Consider the following 22,630-nt stretch of genomic DNA (forward strand, 5'->3'; position numbering starts at 1 on the left):
CGTGTGTGGTTATTTCCGGTGCCATGCATTCTGATATTTAAAACTGATAAATGTTACTGGTACAATGTTACAATTGTTCAAGATAGTAATGAATTTTAATTCTATACTTCGAGGTCAGTTACTTAATATATTTTCATGATGTGACGGCAATGTCCACTAGAAGCGATTCGTAGTAAACTTCTTCTGTCGCGAGAGTTTCAAGTCCAAAATTATTTGCACCACGGTGTGTGATTTTTGGGAAACACAAAAGTGAATTAATTGCTACTATTCAACAACATAAAGCCTTTACAGGTGCTTTTATTCAGGTAAGCAGTAACATGAAATTTTAATCTATGTGATGTAATGATGCCTTTCTCATATTATTCATTATCTACAGAATACTACAAACAGAAAAAGTTTAAAAAACAGTTTAGAAGACTTTTGTCGTGAATACGACTTACTTTACTATGGGGTGCCTTTCCAAAATTACCCGTATGGAAGAATGGGCAGAACTTAATCGTGAATATCTCGACTTGTATTAACGGTAGCAACATAATTCTTTCAACATTTCATCAAAAATATGATCAGGAATTTAGGATAATATTTTGAACAGCGTGAGATAACCACAAACAACGCAACAATTAAGTTTTCTCAAACTTTGAAAACAACGCGGAAAACTCTTTACTTTTGCTTGGCTTTTTCGCGCAAGGACGACGATTTTGAGGTAGTCAGGCACATATCTTCAACTGACTGCGTATAAAAGGGGAACCGTGGTCAAAAATCGATCATTTCTTCTTGTGCGTTGGACGGAAGCAGACGTCGTGGGACCAGCAGCTTCGGTGAGTGCACCTTCTGCGTGATACCAAACCTCAAACGCTCAGGTCGTGCTCTCATTTGGACTTCAGCCATCAGGTGGAGCAGTCGTCAATGAAAGCAGACCTTTTGTGTAGTATAAAGCCTCAAACGCTTAGGTCGTGCTTTCATTTGGACTTCAATCGTCGGGAGCAGCGGTCGTCAATAATGAGAGCAGACCTTTTGCGTGGTACCAAACCTCAAACGCTCAGGTCGTGCTCTCATTTGGACTTCAGCCGCCAGGTGGAGCAGTTGGCAATGAGAGCAGTCCTTTTGCGTGGTATCAAACCTCAAACGATCAGGTCGTGCTTTTATTTGGACTTCAATCGTCAGGTGGAGCAGTCGGCAATGCTTTCATATGGACTTCGATCGTCAGGTGGAGCAGTTGGCAATGAAAGCAGACCTTTTGCATGGTATAAAGCCTCAAACGCTCAGGTCGTGATTTCAAGTGGACTTCTATCGTCGAGAGCAGCAGTCACTAGTAATGAAAGCCGACCTTTAGCGTTGTACAAAACCTCAAACGCTCAGGTCGCAGTGCCAGTTTCCCTTCGAAGAAGATCGATTACATCATCCTGTTGGTGGTCGTTTACATTGGAGCAAAAAACAACGGGAAATGGACAACAATGTGGAACATTATGCAAAATCAGCCCTTCTAATGGCTCTAAATGTTACCTGAAGAACTATAAAGATTGCTTCTTTGTAAATCGAAAATTAAAATTGTTTTATCGTAAAGAACTATACTCTTTATTTTGTAATATTTGTGTGTCAGAATGTTTGATGTACCTAATCTGTACTGTAGTTTGGGTGTATCGTTTCAAATTCTAGTAGTGAAAAATGGGAAAGCTTGCACAATTCACACAATCGATCAACTAATTGATATTCGGAAGTATAAAGAGTGTCAGTTTTATTCGTATTCACGACATCCAGTTATGTCTCTGACATTACACACCTGTACTTTTTTTTTTACATAATACTACTACATTTGAGTTAAATTTAGTGAAAATCGGTACAATCATATTTGAGAAAATGAAATGAGCTCAATTTTAAAGATTTTGACCACTTTTTCCGGAACCGAAAAATCTGAAACAGTTTTATGAATTTCAAAAATTTTTTGCCTATTCGATTTATATGGCATTTTGATATAAAAATGGCCATTAACTAACATAATCTACTAATTGGAATAGTTTTGAGCCATACTTAGAAGATTTTTTACGATTTTCTATGACGGTTTCAAATCAGTGCGGTAAAATTTATTTTTCAATCGAATAATATAAGATGAAAATGAAATTTAGGGCCGCTGACCGTCAGCGTATCCCTACTAATTCACTTGACTTTTGCTGCCATTTTCAAGTGAAGCTCCCGGAATTCATCGTCAGTTGAATAATCGTACCTAGTCATTTGAAGTTTTGCTTGCTCAGTTTCGAGCGCCAAGTAGTGTAGCTCCTTCATTGCCTTCGCTCTTGGTAGTAAGCAAGTTCGAACGAATAGAATTATAAATGGATTAAAGTACTAAAAATGAAAACTGAAGGAGGAAACAATTCATTTATGTGTATTCTGTGATTGATATTTCAGCTATCTGGTTTGTCTTTCATCTATTATCTTGAACCAATTGGAATGTTTACATGAACCTCATTTGAAGGCCGCTCTCACACTATTGAAAGAGATATTTTGTTACTTCAAGAGATCAACTGACGGTGAGTAAACTGAGCCTCGATTGAAGAGAAACAAGTGATGAACTGAATGCTGCCCGTTCGGGCCGTCAGCAAACATTGTGTGTGTCAGAGAGTGAAGTGTACTGCATTAGAGAGATCAGTTTCAATTGAATTGTATGAAGTTTTACTGCACTGTTACAGTTGTTTGTCAGACTTTAACATTTTCATGGTACTATCAGACCTGTTCATTTGAGATCGATTTTTGAAAATCTGATATAAGTTTATTTGGCCCTTGAACTGCAATTTTGAGAAATTTATTAGTCTATTTGAAGAATTCTCTACTCATCATATGTATACTTAAGGAAAAAAATAATTTCGAAATTGCCATTTCTACTCTAAACACCCTATCTACTGTATCGGAAGTTGGATCTGAATAAAAATCAAGATTTTTTTATGGTATCTTTAAATTAACTGACATCATTTTTATTTTTTACAGGGTGATATGTAATTCCGGAACCAGATGTCGGATTCCATCAAATTTGGTAACTTGGGATGAGATTTCGAATCCTTCCATTTGAATCTCATGCCGTTTTTCATTGAAAAACACTGGTGGCGTGAATTGCTCTGGTTTTGCACTTTCGAGCAGAAATGCAACATTCTGACGGTGTTTCATTGCGATTTCTGCTCGAAAGTGCAAAATCAGAGCAATTCACGCCACCAGTGTTTTTGCAATAAAAAACGCCATCAGTTTGCGAAAACCGGTTCAGCCGTCTTTGAGAAAATTGAATTTCTTCTCTCTCTCACACACACACACATTCGGCCTTCAGGGTCTCGGTTGAAAAGTCGGGTTTTACAGTGATTCACAACATAGTCTATATGAGACAGGCAAAAACTAACCTTTAGTGTCAATATGCTTCGTGAAATGAGCAGTTGTTTTGAAAATGAAACGTGAAACTTATGCCGTTTTTCATTGAAAAACACTGGTGGCGTGGCCTGCTCTGATTTTGCACTTTCGAGCAGAAATGTTGTTTTATTGCTATTTCTGCTCGAAAGTGCAAAACCAGAGCAATCCACGCCACCAGTGTTTTTCAATGAAAAACGCCATTATTATGAATTATGTTTATGTTTCTGTGAACACCAATGAGCAATTCCAGAAAAGAGTAGAAGTGAAAAAGTGACAAAATCAGAATCGACCTTCTCCGATTTGGATGAAACTTTGCACATGGCTTCAGTATGGCAAACCATAAGTTTTGAACCGATGGAGAGGTCAATCCGACTGACGACTGATTTTTAAAAAGGGCGTATGTATTTTTGCATTTCACAAAAATTGCCCTTTTCAAATCGTTGTAACTCGGAAACCGTTAATTGTACAAAAATGGCGTTCAGGAAGAACTTGTAGGGAATCGATCGGGCACTCTAAAAAAATATACACTGAAAAAAATTTTTCATTTTTTTTTCTCAATAATTACAAAATAATCCGAAAATGGTAAATAAAAAAATCAGGGTTTTAATTTTTGTCTGATAATTTTTATTTTAAAGCTGCTATTAAAACCTACAGATTGATGGCTATCCCATCCGTGCCTTTTGAAAAATGAAGAAGTTACAGCTACAATAATTTACAGATATATTTGAAATTTCAAGTTTTCGTATCATTTAAACTCATTTAAACAGTAGAATATTATTCTACAGGTTAAAGGCAATAAATTTGTTCATGATATCCTTTCTTCTAAAAGTGGCTGTTCTTGAGATACTTGGATATTTAATTATAACACCATTTTTTTTTATATTTCCATGAATTGTTTATTTGCTTGCTATATCTACAATTATTACATGTACATGAATATTTCTTAATTATATTTAAGGTTTTAAGTTTTTGAAAATTGTATGAGTACTACGTGCATCGTCATTCGAATACAGTCTTGTGCCGATTGTGGTTTCTGAAATCGGAACGAAAGAATGATATTTCTGTGTGCCTGGAATCATTTTGGTATCCTTATAAACACTGCTCCACTCGGTCACACCTTGTTCATATTCTTCTTGTGACACGTAACAAAAAGACATGGTCGTGAATGCATCTCGACGTCTCTGCTCTGCTTATTCATATAATTGTTTTACAGTTGTGATTGTGTGTTTATGTAGTTTAGCCAAGCTTTCACGTCGTGCCATTCACTTTGAAGTACCCGAGTGCATCACATGGTCCTTTACCATGAGAAGTTGCAAAAAAATGCCACTCAGCACCAATGTTATACATTGATTCAAATTTATAGAGACTTGCAAAATTTTTAATGTTTGTGTACCGCGAGGCAGCTCCGTCAGATAAATATTGCTTTTTCAATTTGAATTTTGTCTTTCAAAAATTAAATTAAGTGTGAAATAAACACTTGAACCGCGATGGTATCGCGTTTAAGCACTTCTGAATTAACAATGAAACTTAAATGTTTAAGCTCTACTGATTCACTATAGTAAATTTCAAACGGATGAATGGTTGCTTGATCATTGCTCCAATAGTGGCTTTGAACAGCGTCCTGAAGCAGAAATGAAAAATTTTCTGAAAAATCGCAAAAAATTACAATTTCTCCTGTCTTTATATTAGATTTTGCCTTTTTAAGAAAATCAGATTGCTGACTTTTAATAAAATCATGGGTCACAAGTTGTACTAATTTTTCGCAAAAATATGCTGCGAATTCTTCTACTGGTTTGAAAAATTTCTCTAGATCACATCTGTCAGTAGAAACCCATTGTTCAAATCTTATCTCAGTCAAATCACTTTCCACGAAATTGTCTAAAACGCTTATCTCCAGATCTTGTGTCGCTGGACAACTTTTGCATTCACGGAGGATCTTTTTGATGAGTCACATAATAACAGATCGGCTGAAAAGTTCGTATCGTTTCTATGAGAGGGCCCCACTAGAATTAAATCCATACCATTTTCAGTTAGCTACTTTTGTTATTGTGAAAAAAATGGAAAAAAAGGAATTTCGTGTGTTGATGAAACACTACTTTTTGATGAAAAAAAGTGCCGCCGATACCAAAAAATGGCTTGATTAGTGTTATCCAGACTCTGCACCGGGCGAAGCAACAATTCGTAAGTGGTTTGCAAAATTTCGTGCTGGTCGTATGAGCACCGAAGACGATGAACGCAGTGGACGTCCAAAAGAGGCTGTTACCGATGAAAACGTGAAAGAAATCCACAAAATGGTTTTCAATGACCGTAAAGTGAAGTTGATCGAGATAGCTGACACCCCAAAGATATCAAAGCAACGTGTTGGACATATTATTCACGAATATTTGGATATGAGAAAGCTTTGTGCAAAATGGGTGCCGCGTGAGCTCACAATCGATCAAAAACAACAACGAATTGAAGATTCTGAGCAGTGTTTGTAGCTGTTATATCGAAATAAAACCGATTTTTTTCGTCGATATATAACAAAGGACGTAACATGGCTCCATCACATCCCGCGGACCCACACGAACCGAAAGGAAGCGGCCATATATAGCACCATTTGGAATTCATGCAATATTCAATTCACCGACACCTGCCGAATACCAGCTAAAAGCTTTTTTCAAAAATTCTAGACGACATAATCTAATGATACTATTCTAGTTTTAAGTTAGTCGTTAATTAAGATTAGGAAATACCCTTGGCATCTTAGAGCTTAAGCAGTGTGCCTGAAAATATATATTATACTATTGAAAAAAAAAAAAAAAAAAATGGCTCCATCACTTCACTCCGGAGTCCAATCGACAGTCAGCTGAGTGGACTGCACGCGATAAACCGAACCCAAAGCGTGGAAAGACTCAACAATCGGCCGGTAAGGTTATGGCGTCTGTATTTTGGGATTCGCATGGTATAATTTTCATCGACTACCTTGAAAAGGGAAAAACAATCAACAGTGACTATTATATAGCGTTATTAGAGCGTTTGAAGGACGAAATTTAAAAAAAACGGCCTCATTTGAAGAAGAAAAAAGTTTTGTTTCATCAAGACAATGCACCGTGTCACAAGTCGATGAAAACCATGTTGAAATTGAACGAATTGGGCTTCGAATTGCTCCCTCATCCACCGTATTCTCCAGATTTGGCCCCCAGTGACTTTTTCCTGTTCTCAGACCTCAAGAGAATGCTCGCTGGTAAAAAATTTAGAAGCAATAAAGAGGTAATCGTTGAAACTGAGGCCTATTTTGAGACAAAGAACAAATCGTACTACAAAAATGGTATCGAAAAGTTAGAAGATCGCTATAATCGCTGTATCGCCTCTGATGGCAATTATGTTGAATAATAAAAACGAATTTTGGCAAAAAAATGTGTGTTTCTATTAAGCGATACGAACTTTTTAGCCGAACTGTTAGCTTTTTTAAATAATAATACTTATCATAATACTTGAAATATTTTTCAACAGCATGAATCATTAATGAAACATTCTCATGGATTGTGCAAACACATATGATATGTGAACCAGAACTTCCAAGCAACTTGCAGTGTTTTGGTCTTAATGCTGCAAATGTACTAAATCCGATATTTCGATCTGGAAATTCCTCCTTATAACCCAAATAAATTTCTTTCAATGATGAATGAAGCAATCGTTTTTGTTTGCGTTCACCTTTACCATTCATTTTGACTGTGACGCAATCTCTTGATCCCGGCATTACTCTACTGACGTCATCGCTCTTGAAATATTGAAGCACCTCGTTGTCTATCGTTTCGTTCCTGCTGCGTCCCGTTTGTTTCTTGGCTTTTTTTTCGCCTCCGACACAATGTATTTGTTTGCTTTGAATTGGGTGGCTATTTTCTCCTTTGACCACGAGTTTGGCAAGACTGACAACAAACGCACTTTTTCATTCCTAGTGCAATCAGGCTTAGCAAACTGCTCTATCATTTTAGTATTTACTTCATCCAACTCTGCTGCTTTCGTTTCGAGCAATTCTGGATCTTCTTCATCCGCCGGGAACCAGAATATTTGTTTTTTTATACCTCTTGAAATATCCAAATATTTTTCTCGAGGATAATTAACATTCCGGGTTTTCTTCGTTTATATCGGAGACACGTTGATTCCTGCGATACCCTTGTTGAAGAGTTCAATGTTGTGTGCTCTTGAATACTCCACCACGACTGATGCTTCAGAAGATGCTGAGTTGATTGAAGCTGCTGAAGGTACTTCCTCTAAATCGTATTGCGATGTGGATGGTTGTGGTTCCGTTGTTGACTGCCCTTCTGTTTCCGACGTATGACTTTCCTTATAAGCCCGCCTACGATAGCGATCACAAATGCTTAACGTGGTATTCAATTTAACCTTGCACTTTTGAGCTTCGAATTTTCCAATTATGGTTTCTGTTAATTGGAAAAAATTTTCGGAACACACAAAACCAGGAAAAGTTTACAACACTTTGGGAAAACCATATTGTAGAATTGTAACTGTTTCGAAAGAGATTTGTTATAAACTGATATCTGTTCTACGATGCATAGCTGTTTATATGTGAAACAAGTAGAATTCATGTAAGCAATTCGCCGGTAGGTACGTTGGTTGTAAACAGTAGGTACTCAACTGGCACACCTCTTTGATTCTACATGTGTTTATTGTTTTTGACGTAGTTACGTTAGTTCTACTGTTTAAATGATTATCTTTCAACAAGAACTGGAAATTTCAAATATATTTGTAAAATGTTTTAGCTGTAACTTCTTCATTTTTCAAAAGGCACGGATGGGATAGCCATCAAGCTGTAGGTTTTAATAACAGCTTTAAAATAAAAATTATCAAAAATAAAATTAAAACCCCGATTTTTTTTATTTAATTTTTTCGGATAATTTTGTAATTATCGAGAAAAAAAATCAAAAATTTTTTTCAATGTATATTTTTTTAGAGTGCCCAATCGATTCCCTACAACTTCTTCCTGAACGTTTCCGAGTTACAACGTTTTGAAAAAGGCAATTTTTGTGAAATGAAAAAATACATGCACCTTTTTTAAAAATCAGTCGTGAGTCGGATTGACCTCTCCATAGGTTCAAAACTTATGGTTTGCCATACTGAAGCCATGGGCAAAGTTTCATCCAAATCGGAGAAGGTCGAGTCTGATGATCTGCTAAGCATTTCTGGAATTGCTCCAATGCAATTCTTCTTCACATTACATAGTAATTTCCATCAGTATTACAAACGTTTTTTTCACTGATTTTATTACTGCTTTTGTAATATGATCAATGAATGAGTTTTTGTATGAGTAGCACTTCCGACTTCCGATTCCGGAAATACAGGATAAAGAGTGTTCAAAATTTCAAACAGTTATCCAGACCGGTGATGCAAAACATGAAAATATATTGAAAAACGTGCTTAATCCACCTAGCAGTGAGATGATACCTTTTTTTTTATCAATCCACATGTGTTTTTTGCATGAATATTCTTCGGTATTTCAGTTTTCATAACATTATTCTAAGGTCCGTCGTTTTAAGTGGCAATTTGCGATTTTAATCTCTCATTACTCTGTAATGTCGAAACTGCAAATCGGATCGAATTTGAATCTAAAAGTGTAACAATCGATTAAACATTCCATGGTATGTTGAAGTAATTTCCACTTTAGAGTTTAGGATAATTTAAGGTACTTCAAGAGCCGTTATTCAGGAGCCAGCATAATCCAAACCGATTCGTATGGCCATATGACGAATAAATTGAAATATTTTTGAGTCCACCTTTAAAGCTTTTCGGGAATGTCAGCTTCTATATCGCTCTGATTTTTAAAAATTCATCATCCTACAATTCCAGAATCGGTAGTCAGTATTTTTATAAAATAGGATTTATTTTAATTTGAACTATTGTTTCTCAAATTCAATTTGGCTTCTTTTGAGAAAACGATTGAACTTTGAGAAACGATTCGACACTGGATCCGGAATTCGAAATTCGGTGTAGCCAGACAAACTCACCTGAGTAGCTGTATAGTTTACATTTGTTTCAAAATGTTTGAAAATCAATGTAGACATCTTTGCGGAATCGTAGTGCGAATTAAATTTTTAGGTGCCTTCCGAAACAAAAACTGAATACAACCAAAAATGAAATAAGTTTATTTGGTTATCGACTATCCAAATCTGCTAACCCGATAAACCTGATTAATTTATGTGAAATAGACATTTTTACACTAATCACTCTGTATCTCCGAAACCGGAAGTTGGATCTGACTGAAAAACAAGATGTTTTTTTAGAATCATAAAACTTTTCATTTGAATCTTAGATCGGTTCAGCCATCTACGAGACAAATGAGTTACACAGTTTTAATTTCGTTTCACATATCATCCTGTAGTTTCGGAACCAGAGGTCGGAACCAAACATAATTCAGGAACCTTGTTCGGGACTATACGTCTTTTCATATGAATCTAAGTTTGTAGAAAACGGTTGAGTCACCTCCGAGAAAATTGAGTGAAATTATTTATCATACGCATTTGCTGATCTCGACGAACTGATTCGAATGGTATATGGATGTTATGTTCTTCTAGCATTTATTGCTGTAAGTAGTTTAAATCAATATAATTATGGAATTACTTTCAACTCGAAAATTCAGACATCATCAGGTTTACATATGCCATATTCGAACGATTATGTTGCCAAAAACGAACCGTGCTAAAATCGGTCCGAGGCAAAATATCATACTGTACACAGTCTTTTTGGTACTTAGAAACAATTGTATGTAACAGTATAGAAAATCGTGTTTCACGTTGCTCCCAAGCATTTCTTTGCCAGACAGCGCTCAAAACTTCTACTGCTGGAATAGGGGAAAAAGTCGCTTACACAAAAATTTCGATATATTGTTGGATAGGTATTACCGTGCGGAATCTAAGTCTGAAAACATATTCTGTTTTCAAGGTCAATTGTAACAGATACTGTCAAAAAACTGAAAATTTTGACATAAAACTTCGTATAACTCAAAAAGTAAACATCCGATCTCAAAACCATTCAATAGCGTTCTGGGTGACGGGGAGACCTTTCATTTGCGACTAGTTTGATCAAAATCGGTCCAGCCATCTCTGAGATCTCGACCTCTTAGTTGACAACACACATACAGACACACACACATACACACACACACACAGACATTTGCTCAGTTAGTCGAGCTGAATCGATTGGTATATGACATTCGGCCCTCCGGGCCTCGGAAAATTTTTCGAAAGTTTGAGCGAATTCTATACCTATTTTTTATATATATAAAAAAGGTGAAACTGGACTGAGATCGGCAATTGACGGTCAAGCAAATCGACTTCGACTATAGCAGTCCCTGGCTACCGGTTCCGGGAGCACCGGGAATATTTCTCACAAACTCTAAAATCGAAATCGCTTTGCTTAGCTGGATCAATTTTCACGATATTAGTTTCAAATGAAAGGTCTTATGATTCAATTCTTACATTTCATACCGATCCAACTTACGGTTTCGAAATTATAGGGTTATGAATGTAAAAATTTCAAACCTTCATATAAAGTGTACTGGTACGAGCATGTGCTGGTACGGAAGAAGTAAACACAACACTGCCTCTACGAACGAAGCACACAGCGTGCGATGTTCAATTTTTTACACGCGATAAAGCAAACGAAAACCGAAGCTTGGGGTTGAAAGCACAAGCGAGTCCATCGGCACCGAACACACATGAACAGAAGTTTGCTCAAGAAACCAGAAACGCGGTCTGTCTGTTACCGTGAGAACACGGTGCTGAGATTGAGCCAAATCATATCCACTTCACAGGATTGAAGTTTATTTGAAAAGACACGAGTTGGATTTCCATGCTACGTGATGTATAGGAAATTTGTTCATCCGGGAAAATTTTAATGATAATTGGATTGAAAAAAATCCAATCAAACAATGGTTCAAAAGTATTAATCCATATAGTACGAATTTTTTCTACAAAAATAACATGAGCGCAGGATTTTGCATGTTCAACCAGCTTGGATTAAAACGAAGTCATTGTCTCTATAATCAATATTCAGAGTAAAATATTTTTGCCTCTCTCATATATAAAAGTTATGCAATCATTTGAAAATCGAGTAGTAAAAATTCGGAGGGCCAATTTTCATATACCGTTCGACTTAGTTCGTCGAGCTGAGCACTGTCCTAGCGTGTATGTTGCAAATAATTTCACTAGGCTCTTTTGGAGATGGCTGAGTCGATTTTGATAAACTTGGGTTCGTGCGGTGTTGAAGCATCCTCGCCCTTGCTCTCTTCGACCAACAGCTGGTATTTGCAGTCATAGCAGTCATTTCCTCGTTTCGATTAACCTTGTGCCTAGTACAGTTACGGTAGTGCTACTCATGGTGGACTTTATATTTCTCTAACCATCTTCAAGAGTCGCCGCTCCAATGTGCTCTTGCATTGGTAGCGCTAATTCCAGCTGATGCTTATATTCCTCGGTAGTACGAAATTTTCGTAGCTGCTTGATATTGAGTGTCGGTATTCTTGTGCGACGATAGAGACCGTGACAAGATAGTGGTCCGTATCAATGTTTGCACTGCGGTAGAAGCGGACATTGATGACGTCAGAGGAGTATGTTGGTCAGGTGATTTACAGGTAGCTGGAGCCGAAAATGTTTGAATTCTGATCACAGTTTGTATGGTTTTATATGCCATGTTTTTGCATCTCCATATAGAAAACGAAAACGTATCGTCCACGAAAGACCGCTCCAATCGATTACCAACATGCCAGTCACCCGCCGGGTCTTTGTAGCCTGGGGTTTTTCCCGTGGACCCACAGGCACAGAGAATTCCCACCATCGATAGACACCCACGTCATCTGGACAATCCTTATGTAACATCCGACTGCCAACCACCGATGTGAAACTGGATCCCCCAGAGTTGGGATGATCAGCATACGAAAATATGAACCAAATACAACAAGATAAAAATTCAAGACATTATCTTAGTCTTAAGTAACGATAAGAAATGTCCTCGACATCTTAGAGCGAAGGCAGTGTGCCTGATTAAATAACATATATCGTTAAATAAAGATTTTTGAACTATCAAATATAATTCAATTTTATCAATATCATTCCAGTTGACTATCGCAAAATTTTTTTGTGAACTCAATTTAGCTCAAAACGTGGTTATAATGACGAAATTCTGTTCAAATTCCAGCTGGTTGATTACACTGCCCTATTTAGATTAACCCCAATAAAACGGTATTTAGCATGAATTTGTTTTACAGAAGTAACAGGAGCGCAGCATTTTGCATATCTCTCTCTGCAAACTACGATATAAAACTATACGATGTCCCGGGTTTAGTAGCCCATGGAATTTTATTTATTGAAGAATAAAATCTTCCGCGAGTTTCCTCAATTATGGCGCTAAACTTGACACCGTTTTTTTAGCGTCAAAAGTGCAACATTTTATTTTTATTGGTTATTACTACGAAGATCAAACGTTCCGATATTAATTTCTATTAAACAAGTTCCGCTAGACGGATGAAAGTTTTCAATTCAATCATTTTCCGTAGACAAACAACCCATTTCAGTGAAGCATTGGAAATCGATTGTTGAAAGTAGGTGAGGTTCTCACAAGAAAAATAAGACCAATGCTTTTGCAATCACTGATTTTCTGATAAATATAAATAAAAACGAAACAATCATCGATTCTGGCGCCCCTTCAAACTTTACACACACCTGCTGGACTGCCATCTGTTCGAATGCCAAGAGTTCAAGTTTTCTGTATAATGATTGTATCATTACGTACCTTCAATATTTCGTTAGCTACCAACAGTCGCAGTTTGGCGGACCATTCCAAGTAGCTCTCCAAATTGCAAGTTTTCTTCCCATCTAGCGATACTCCACCGATGGGTACACTTGAGCCGTGGGGTTTGGGGGTAAAATCCTCCCGGTTGGGGTCTTTCAGCAGATTGGCACTGCACTGCACAAACTCCTCCGGTCCAACATGTTTCGCTAGGTTTCGTTCGATTCTGCATAAAACTTGGGCTAATTGTGAAGCGTTTGGCCATTTTATTGATTCAGTCTGTTCGGAGAAAATTTAAGCAATATTTAAGCGAACATCGAACCGAATTCGAATAAACTGTATGAGCGATACGTACCTTATTGTCAGCGATTGATTGATAGCGTTTGAGTTCATCTTCGTGTTTCTCGAGTTCAGTTAGCCGAGCTAACAAGGCACACAATAGTTCAGACACCACTTCGGCTAACTTGGTGTCAGCGCATCTGCCACAGTAATAAGGACAAACAGAAAATATAGTAGAACTCACGAAAAAAAAGTTAGTTTTTTGAACGGGCGATCTCAGAATATTTACCTAGCTACGATATGTTTAACATGATTCATCATCCGTTCGTCTCGGAAATCGTACGGAAACATCTTGGTCCAAACGGCCAGTAAGGGCACGAGACAATCCAACGGTTCCGGCTCGGGAACCGTGTCTAGCAGCTTCCCCAGTAGCTCGTGTGTTCGGATGAAAAATCGGCACGACAGCAGAAAGGAGAAAACGTATTCCTGTTTCCGAATGGTAAACCGGATGCGTTGAACAAGATGGATAAGACATAATTTAATTTCCATTTGATGTTTACACTTCGTTACGCTCGTTCGCATTTCCACGGTCATGAAGTCTTACCTGGTCCAATTCGTCGGCGGTGGCAGGCATCAGCAGATCAATCAACGAGTCCATCGGACCGGACACAATGTTGCCATTTCCGTACATCACTCCGCCGGTGCCGAGGACTGCGTGCTGAAAAACAAGCCAAACGGTGGAATGTCGGAAATAGTGTTATTGAGCTAATTCAAACGATCTGAGATTAAGGATGTTAAATGAAGCGTGATGGCAGTGATTGAATCGAGAATTCACAGAGAATTTGTTTGACACTGTATGCCAAATGTAGATGCATGCCTGATGGAAAGAAAATAATACCACGACTCATGAATATGCGGCAGCATAAATTTTCAGAGCACACGAAATTTAAGATTTCATCCCAGATCGTGAAGACGGGAAATCATAGCTTTTGTCTGAGGTCATTAATGTTAATTTGAGTGTTTGCGACAAAGCGTAAATATGTCGTAAAATGTGAACTGCTGAGATTGCCTTGCTAATGTGGATCGTGTTCAGCAATAACAGAAACCAAATTCATATTAATTTATTCATAAACGGAAAACGTAATGTCAACATTTTGAGGTGAGGTATAAATTTGCATTTTCGTGTTGAACATTCTTTCTGCTTACAGTAATGTAGTTACCAACAATGGTCGTTAAAGAATGTTTTATGATGGAAATAATTTGCGTTTTCTGCTTTCACACAGTGCATTTTGGTTTTACGCATAAATAGGCCTAATCGTATTTAATGAATTGCTGGAAACTAGTTGATTAAAATGGAAAGAAAACTAAAAAAGAATTCGAAAATATGCGACACGTATTTTTTTTTATTTCAATATGGTACGTGGAATTCACGAGATATGATTTTTTGAAGTTTCGCGGTAACAAATAAGAACATTTTCTCAACAGCCTATACTGTAAAATTTAATAAAGATACAAAAATTCGCCCAAGACTTGTAATGTGCGTCTTTTTCTTAGCTTTCAAATAAGTGATTCCATAAAACAACCTTTATAGTTTATTTAATGAAAAAAGTTTTAATAAACAAATAAAAAAATTTCCATCTCGGGCCTAATTTTTTTCGTATTCTAGTTGAATAAAGAAGCCTTAGAGGTTTAACTCAATCTTGGGAAAGTTTTAGAGTGGAACGATTAATACTTTCGGGGCAGTGAATTTTTCAATCACGACCTGCACGCGCGGAGTGTACGGCAGCGCAACTCGCTCGAATACGGACTTAACTTGTCGACACATGTCGCGCCACTGATCGAATCTGAACTTTGACAGTTTATTGTTAGCAACGTTTTAGTTAAGATCGCGGTGTAAAGGACTATTCACACATATTCGGTCCGGTTCAGTGCCGGCACGACACCGTGCACGGATACTGATATTATTTCATTCGTTTTCTATACGCGCATTTACACCTATCCGGCACCGTGCCGTTTCAGTGCAGCTCGCCGTCAGTGTAGTGTCCGTCCGGCAAACTCAAATTCGTCGTCACCGATATTTTTTATTTTCACTGAAGTCGGTATGTTATTACATTGACTGTGCCGGAACGGAAACAGTACGGAAACGTAACGGAAGGGCTCCGATAAAAAAGAACACTGACGGCGCACTAAAGGCACTTTCACTGAACCGTCACGAAACTTAAATGTGTGAATAGTCCTTAAAAATGAATTTTAAACTCCTCCGTACGTTGTTCCATTCGATTCGATTCCAAATCAAAATTTGGATGTATACTGAGATCGAATCAAATGATAAACAGTTTTCCCGTCTCGAAATCCACAAGCCGCACGGAAAATGGACTGCCAGTATTTGGATCAGCTAGCATATAACCATTCTCTTGAAAATAAAATATAATGTTATACATGCTAGAAAAATTTGAGCTTTGCAAGCAAAATTTGCATAAACCAAGTTTTTGAGTAAACAGTATCTGAAAAATCTCTAAACCTCTGGGAGCTTAAATGTATAGATTTGTCGATTTGAAAGCTAGAAACAAGCTTCGTGTGCACTTTCGTTGCTTAACAAAACGTGGAACCTAAGGTAGCTTGAAAGTATAGAACAAATTCAGCGTAAACTTTCTCGCGGCTTCGAAGTACTCGTGGACATATTCGCAATTTGAAAGTTCAGAAAAAGCTCAGAGCACATTTTCTTGCTTCTTAAAAGCTGAAAAATGTATTTAAGCAATTTCACGGCAGTTCATTAAAAGAATAATAATTAGAACCTGTTTTAATCCACTTAGTGGTGTAAGGATGCCTTTCTCATATTACTCATAACATCATGAATGTTACTTGTGGAATTAGAAAAAAACAACTGTTCATTGAAAAGAAATAGGAAAGTTTGGTCGGATTCAATCAAACAAACTCTACAAATCCTGTTTAGACTGTAGTTCCAAAGCCGGAAGTAGTATCCACAACAAATTAAGGAATTCCGTATAAAACTGTAAGACTTTTCTTTAAAAACTTTAAGTTTTTGGAAATCGATTTTGTCATCTTAAAGAAAAGTGAGTGAGATCCTTTTTGCAGTTTTTAATCACCATTTCCAATTCTTCCGAAACCGGATTAGGAAGAACGGAATACGGAATACGTGGTTCGTTTGCCAGTAACAAATATGACCTACAAATTGGAACAGTTTTGAACGTAGTTAAACCTATACTTACTATTTCATGCTCTATTTCGATTAAACCAATTAAACGAAATTTAACAAACGAAACGAACCTGCGTTTCTGTTACTTCTGCATATGTAAGTCAAGCTAAACAGAATGAATCAGCAGCATAAAATATGTAGTAGGATTATTATTATTATTATTACCAGCACGGTATTGCTGCAGTGAAAATTGCATATTTTTTCAAATATTTTCTTTTGTTTCAATTATAGAGGCTTTAACATTAATGTCGTTCGCCTCTTCGGGCCAGAAAAACTTTCTGACCCTATGTGCGGGGATGGGAATCGAACCCAAGAGGGAGGCGTGAAAGGCATCGACTTACCCATCACGCTATACCCGTCCCCGCAAATAAATTTCAATTCATTGACATTCTTCTATTCTTTCGGTCACACTTATCATAAAATAGCTAAAATTTTTATCAAACGAAGCATAGTCTTCTACCAATATCGCACACTAGTACCAGACATCCGTAACCGTTTCGTTTTCTTTATAGCGTTTACGAACGCATCGTTCGTTATGTGTCCTCTTCTTCCACTGAACCACCACGTACTGATGTTGTATATAATGTCATTTTATATAGCGGAGGTTAGATCCGGATGTAAATTTACAGTAGCTTTAAATATAATATGAGCTTCAATTCAAATCAAGAATTGTGGAGATCGGTTCAATCATCGCAGAGAAATCGAAGTGAATTCGCTTTTTGAGTTTTTCTTCACAACTTTCGGTGCTTCCGGAACAGGAAAAGGGGGAACCAGTAGTGCCGAATTTAGTCTTCATGCTCACAAACTAACAATCTTTGCAAACTGGAAGAATTTATCAAACAGTTTTATCGGGTTTGTACCTATTAAATCTTTGAATCTTAGTTAGTTAAAATCGGTTCAGCCATTTCCGAGAAAAGTGAGCACACACACACAAACACACACACACATATGCTCAGTTCGTCGAGCCGAATCGAATGGTATATATGAGAATGGCAAAAAAACGAAAAAAAGTAAGCTTCGAAGGACAAATTATTTACTTCTATCCCAACTTTGGTTTCTCGGGTATGTTCTTTTATTTTTTTTTATTTTTGTTTCTCTCATATAGAAAGATTATGCAATCACTGTGAAAACTGACTTTTTAACCGAGATTCGGAGGGCCGAATGTCATATACCATTCGAATTAGCTCGAGGAACTGAGCAAATGGTCTATGTGTATGTATGTAACCAAACTGTGCACTCGATTTTCTCGGAGATGGCTGGACCGATTTTCATAAACTTAATTTCAAATCAAAGTTCTCTTGGTCCCATAGAGTGCTATTGAATTTTACTCTTATCGGACTTCCGGTTCGGGACTAACGGGGTAAAATGTGCAAAAAAAATTAATTAAAAGTTCAATCGATTTTCTCAGAAACCACTCAACCGATTTTCTTCAACTAAGATTTTAATTAACGGTCTTGAAGTCCCATGCATTGCTATTGAATTTCATCTGGATCCGTTTTCCGGTTCGGGAGTTACGGGGTAAGATATGCAAAATGTATTAAAAACGTGCAATCGATTTTCTGAGAATCCACTCATCCAATTTTTACTAGCGTAGGTTCAAATGAAAGGTCTGGCAACCCCATATAATCCTCATATCAGACTAATAGGTATAAAAACTTCATTTTCAGGGACGTGTTTTTATACATGACACGGAAAATTCAATCGAACACATTCAAATAGCCGTCAAATTCTTGAATTAGACTGATTTGGTTGGTTGATGACATAATACATTGGTTTTTGGGTATGCCGGATCTTTGTTCCAGATTCCGGAAGTATCGAAAAAAAGGGATCGTATACTCCGAACCGGAAATCACTCCAGTTTCTTAGAAACGGCTCTCTTGGTACCATAGCGTGTTATAGAATATTACCCAGATCGAACCTTCGTCTTCGGGAGTAACAGGATAAAATGTGCAAAAATATGAAAAAAGTGCACTCGTCGTGGTTTTTTGTCATGAATTACCATGGGACGCCTTTTCAAGTTTTACCCTCTGAGAGAGTATTAAATATTCGATCGTGAATATCTGTTGTTTTTTTTATAACAATTTTTATTCAGGCCAATTTGCGTATACACAAGCTCTACGTGGCCGATTTGCTTATGTATTTGTTACACAATATTATTTTTTAATTGTTGGATCTCGTTGTCACCCTTCTTCTAGGAGGAGAGGAGCTTCCCTTTCCTTCTAGCGAAGATTGGAGGTCATTTTGTCCGTGGCTCGTATCATCAATTGCTACATCGTTGGAGTTGTGTGTGGTTTCCGTTTCCTTATTCATTGTTGATCTCAGTCTTGGGTTCATTGGTAGTTGCTGTGGATGCGCTTTGTACATTGATTGCAGTTGATAGTTGGTTAGATGGTGAAGGTGTTTTTGAAACAGGAGCACTGCATTCACTAGTTTCCGTTGTTGAGCGTCTTTGTTTTTGTTTGTTTTGTTTGTTTTCGCAGTTTCAGTACAAGGTTTGCCGAAGTGTGCAGGTTGTTCACAAAACTGACATGTAACCAGTTGATTTTCATACGTAATCAGCGTTTTACATGGATGTATCCCGTCTTGATCACAAATGATGTAAGATGGAATTGCTTTACGTATTTGCATACGTACCACTCGCACGTCATTCCGGATACCCGGAAAAAAATTCCGCCATACTTCTCTTTCGATGGAAAGAACTTCACCGTACTGCGACATGCTTACCCGAACGAACCCATGGCTAGTCTGCGGGAGAAGGTCATGCATGCGTACTTCTATGGCATTGACCACCAAGTACACAGGGATTTTATATTGTCATGATCAACACTGTGCACCCCGTTATCAACCGAAGCAAATGCAATTGCATCTCTTTCTCGTTTGAACATAACGTACACACAGTTAGACGCCTTGTTGAATTGAATCTCACTTACATCATTAACGTTTAGATGCATTCGTTCCTTAAGCAAGATTTCAATTTCGGTTGCTACTGGTCTAACTTTGCAGCGCTTGAAATCAATACAAACTGAATTTGGCCTTGTAGGCCAAGTTTCAGGCTTTGTTAAATCGTATTTGCCAATTTCGTACACTCTATTGTTCACTGCACTGTATTGTCTTTGTTTCTGTCGTCGCGACCGTAAGAAATTTTCGACTGTGTCGGATGAGATGCGAGCACGAACTTAATATCTCTTGTTGTATATAACGTATAAACATAATTTTTGCCTTTCTCATTAAAAAAAGTTATACAAAGTTGTGTTATGTCGTTTTTTTGCACTAACTTCTCTCGGAGATGGCTGAACCGATTTTCACTAGCTTAGATCCAAAAGCAAGATCTTATGATCCCATACAAAATTTTTGAATTTTGTTTGGATAGAAATTCCGATTTCGGAGTTATGGGGAAAAATGTGCAAAAGAATTTTTCTCAAAGATGGCGTTATCGATTTTTACAAATTAGATTAGATTAAAGGTTTTATGATTATTTACAAAATTTCTGAATTTCATCTGGATCCGACTTCCGGTTTCAGAATTATAGGGTCCACCATGCCTCAAAAACAGTCGGAACGGTATTTTTCAAATGGCTGTATCTTCGTTGATACTGAATCGATTTGGTTAATTTTGATCCAGATGAATGTCTACATTAATGTTAATTTATACTGATTTGGATTTAAGCATTGGTTAATGTTGTAGAACTGAAATTGTCGGAGCAAGTACTGTGAAAAGTTAAAGGTTTCGCAATCATTGCCGATTTTCATATGGAACAGTAAAGTTTTCCGATAATTCCAGTAAGTGCGTGAACACTCGCGTGAACGTCGCTATTGAATAAACTGTCTGCTTTCACACCTTGTCCGAGACAGTCTATACAATAAACTGATAACAACCGAGAACGATAAATACTTCTGTACGAGAAATTGAATTGTTTTTAAAGATAATCTGGTTTCAAAGCAAATGCATTTTCGTCGGCTGAATAAAATTAACGGTGTTATATACATTCAATCCCAAAAAGTAGATCAAAGCAATTGAATTCACAAAAGCCAACATCAATATGCACTATATGGAGAATAAGAAGTTCACATATAGTATGCCAGAGTAGATTGTGCTATAGTGAGAATTAACAGCCTACATGTTAATATTGCCAAAAGCCTGTTCTCAACGGTGAGTCTGGCGAGAAATTGAACAAAAAACCGTCTGCACTCGAAGAAATCGACATTTTTCCTACACCGGCTACAGCCCAAGTAGCAAATTATGTTTTGGTGCAATTTTGTAACTAAATAAACGAGCAAATTTTGTTCCAAACTAGTCAACTGCAACATAATTTGTTACTTGGAAAGAGACACCAGTATTTATGTACACACAGGAGATTCTGCTTCACCTCACAACGAACAAACGTCTGGATAAATAACAGTAAAGGCAATTTCACATTGATGTTTCCACCACCAACTGCGACGCCGAATAAATGGACGAGAACGTGAATAGTGAATTTTCTCCCTTGTATTCTCGACTTTTTTGCGGCTTCCGGCATTCGATTTCTCATCGATCCAGTCTTCCTGGTTGCCGACAAACGTTCTCCAATCACTTGGAATACGTTGGTAATAATTGATTTGGTCACATTCAACAACTCCATCATCTTGCCATGAAAGTAGATCGGAGTTTTACGGAGCGCTAGTTAACTTTCGACGCTTCGCTCTTACTTTGATGCCATTGTCTCAACAGCTGCAGTTTTACATGGAGAATGGACCAGCGCTTATACTTCGGTTCGGGACAACTTCCTTCGCCCGGAAAATCTCTGCCAGTTTAGCCTAAACCCATCGACGGGATGTGAGTAAGTAGATTATAACGTGGCACTAATTAGGTTTGTCGGTGTGCTAGTGAATCGGAAGTCCATCGATTCTAGTTAAAGGAGCTTTAATCAGAATCGTTGGACTGACATCCTGGCATCCATTCAGTCGATTCGTCGACATGTAGCGAAGAAACCTATTTCTGGAGAGCTTCCTTCGTCGGGGATCTCTTCGTCATTGTAGGCTAGATTCAAGTAGCCGTCACAACACCGGGTTTTAGTCGTTGAGGCACCAGTGACCCGGAAACCGCCCTCCTTATGGAATCGCAGGACTGACTTCGGAATTCTTCTGTTCGATTCTGAAACGGGAATCGGAATTACGGATTCCGAGAGTAAGCTTCGTCGAGTAGGCTAAATCCGTCGTTGAGGATTAGTTTCGTGACCTAGTCGGGACGCCTGTAAATCAAAAGCTATGCCCTTAGCCGGAATCACTTGACCGACCTGGAATTACGATACGTAGAATTACATAGAAGTGCATGAGCAAAGCCTTCCCCCCTTTTAAGTAAACGATACAAAAAAGCTTTCCCCGAATAGTTCCGTGGGGGGCACACTTCGATTTACAATTTGCAACAGTTCGAAAACTACCGGAACACGTGAACTGAGCAGGTACGCACAGTATTCTGCTTTGCAAAAGCCATTTACTATACTTTATAAACTATACAACTAGAAATACCACCAAAGTAGCTTTAACATGATCATTGTCACCATTCTATCAGCATCGTCATCATACAGGTAACAATAATAAGAAAAATAATTCGCTCAATAGGAATCTAAACTCTAGCGTAGCCTGAGTAGTCACTGTCAAAAAAAGGGAGTAAAGCGCACGGCGAAATTAGTTCAGCATAAGTAAATTGCTACTATGCTAAAAATGTTTAAATGTTAATTCTAAAACAACGTGAGTCCTTATAGTGCCTGCTCACTTTTTGTGCTGAGTTTTGTCTGTTTAAATACTGAATGGTTCTCGCTTTGATGTATCCTATTCTCTGCGTTACAAATCCGATGGATATTTAACCTGGTCGTGAATATTCGACCGTGAAGCCAGCTTTCTCTGTTTGATATTAATTGAAAATCAAACCATATTATACTTTCAAAAATCATTCAAACTTTTTTTAAATATTTAAATATTTTAAATA

General features: G+C 37.6%; 1 protein-coding gene across 3 annotated transcripts in view; it reads right to left on the minus strand.

Moving 5' to 3' along the window:
- LOC131427060 (ras-GEF domain-containing family member 1B) overlaps positions 1-22,630 on the minus strand; it is a 154,698-nt gene that overhangs the window by 46,293 nt on the left and 85,775 nt on the right. For all 3 annotated transcript variants that reach the window (XM_058589959.1, XM_058589958.1, XM_058589957.1), the window contains 4 exons: positions 14,054-14,167; positions 13,739-13,935; positions 13,526-13,649; positions 13,174-13,449 (listed from right to left, as the gene is read on the minus strand). In XM_058589959.1, the coding sequence (XP_058445942.1) occupies positions 13,174-13,449; positions 13,526-13,649; positions 13,739-13,935; positions 14,054-14,167 (711 nt within the window). The remainder of the gene's footprint in view (positions 1-13,173; positions 13,450-13,525; positions 13,650-13,738; positions 13,936-14,053; positions 14,168-22,630) is intronic.

The sequence above is a fragment of the Malaya genurostris genome, chromosome 2 (assembly GCF_030247185.1).
Source record: "Malaya genurostris strain Urasoe2022 chromosome 2, Malgen_1.1, whole genome shotgun sequence".
Taxonomy (NCBI): domain Eukaryota; kingdom Metazoa; phylum Arthropoda; class Insecta; order Diptera; family Culicidae; genus Malaya; species Malaya genurostris.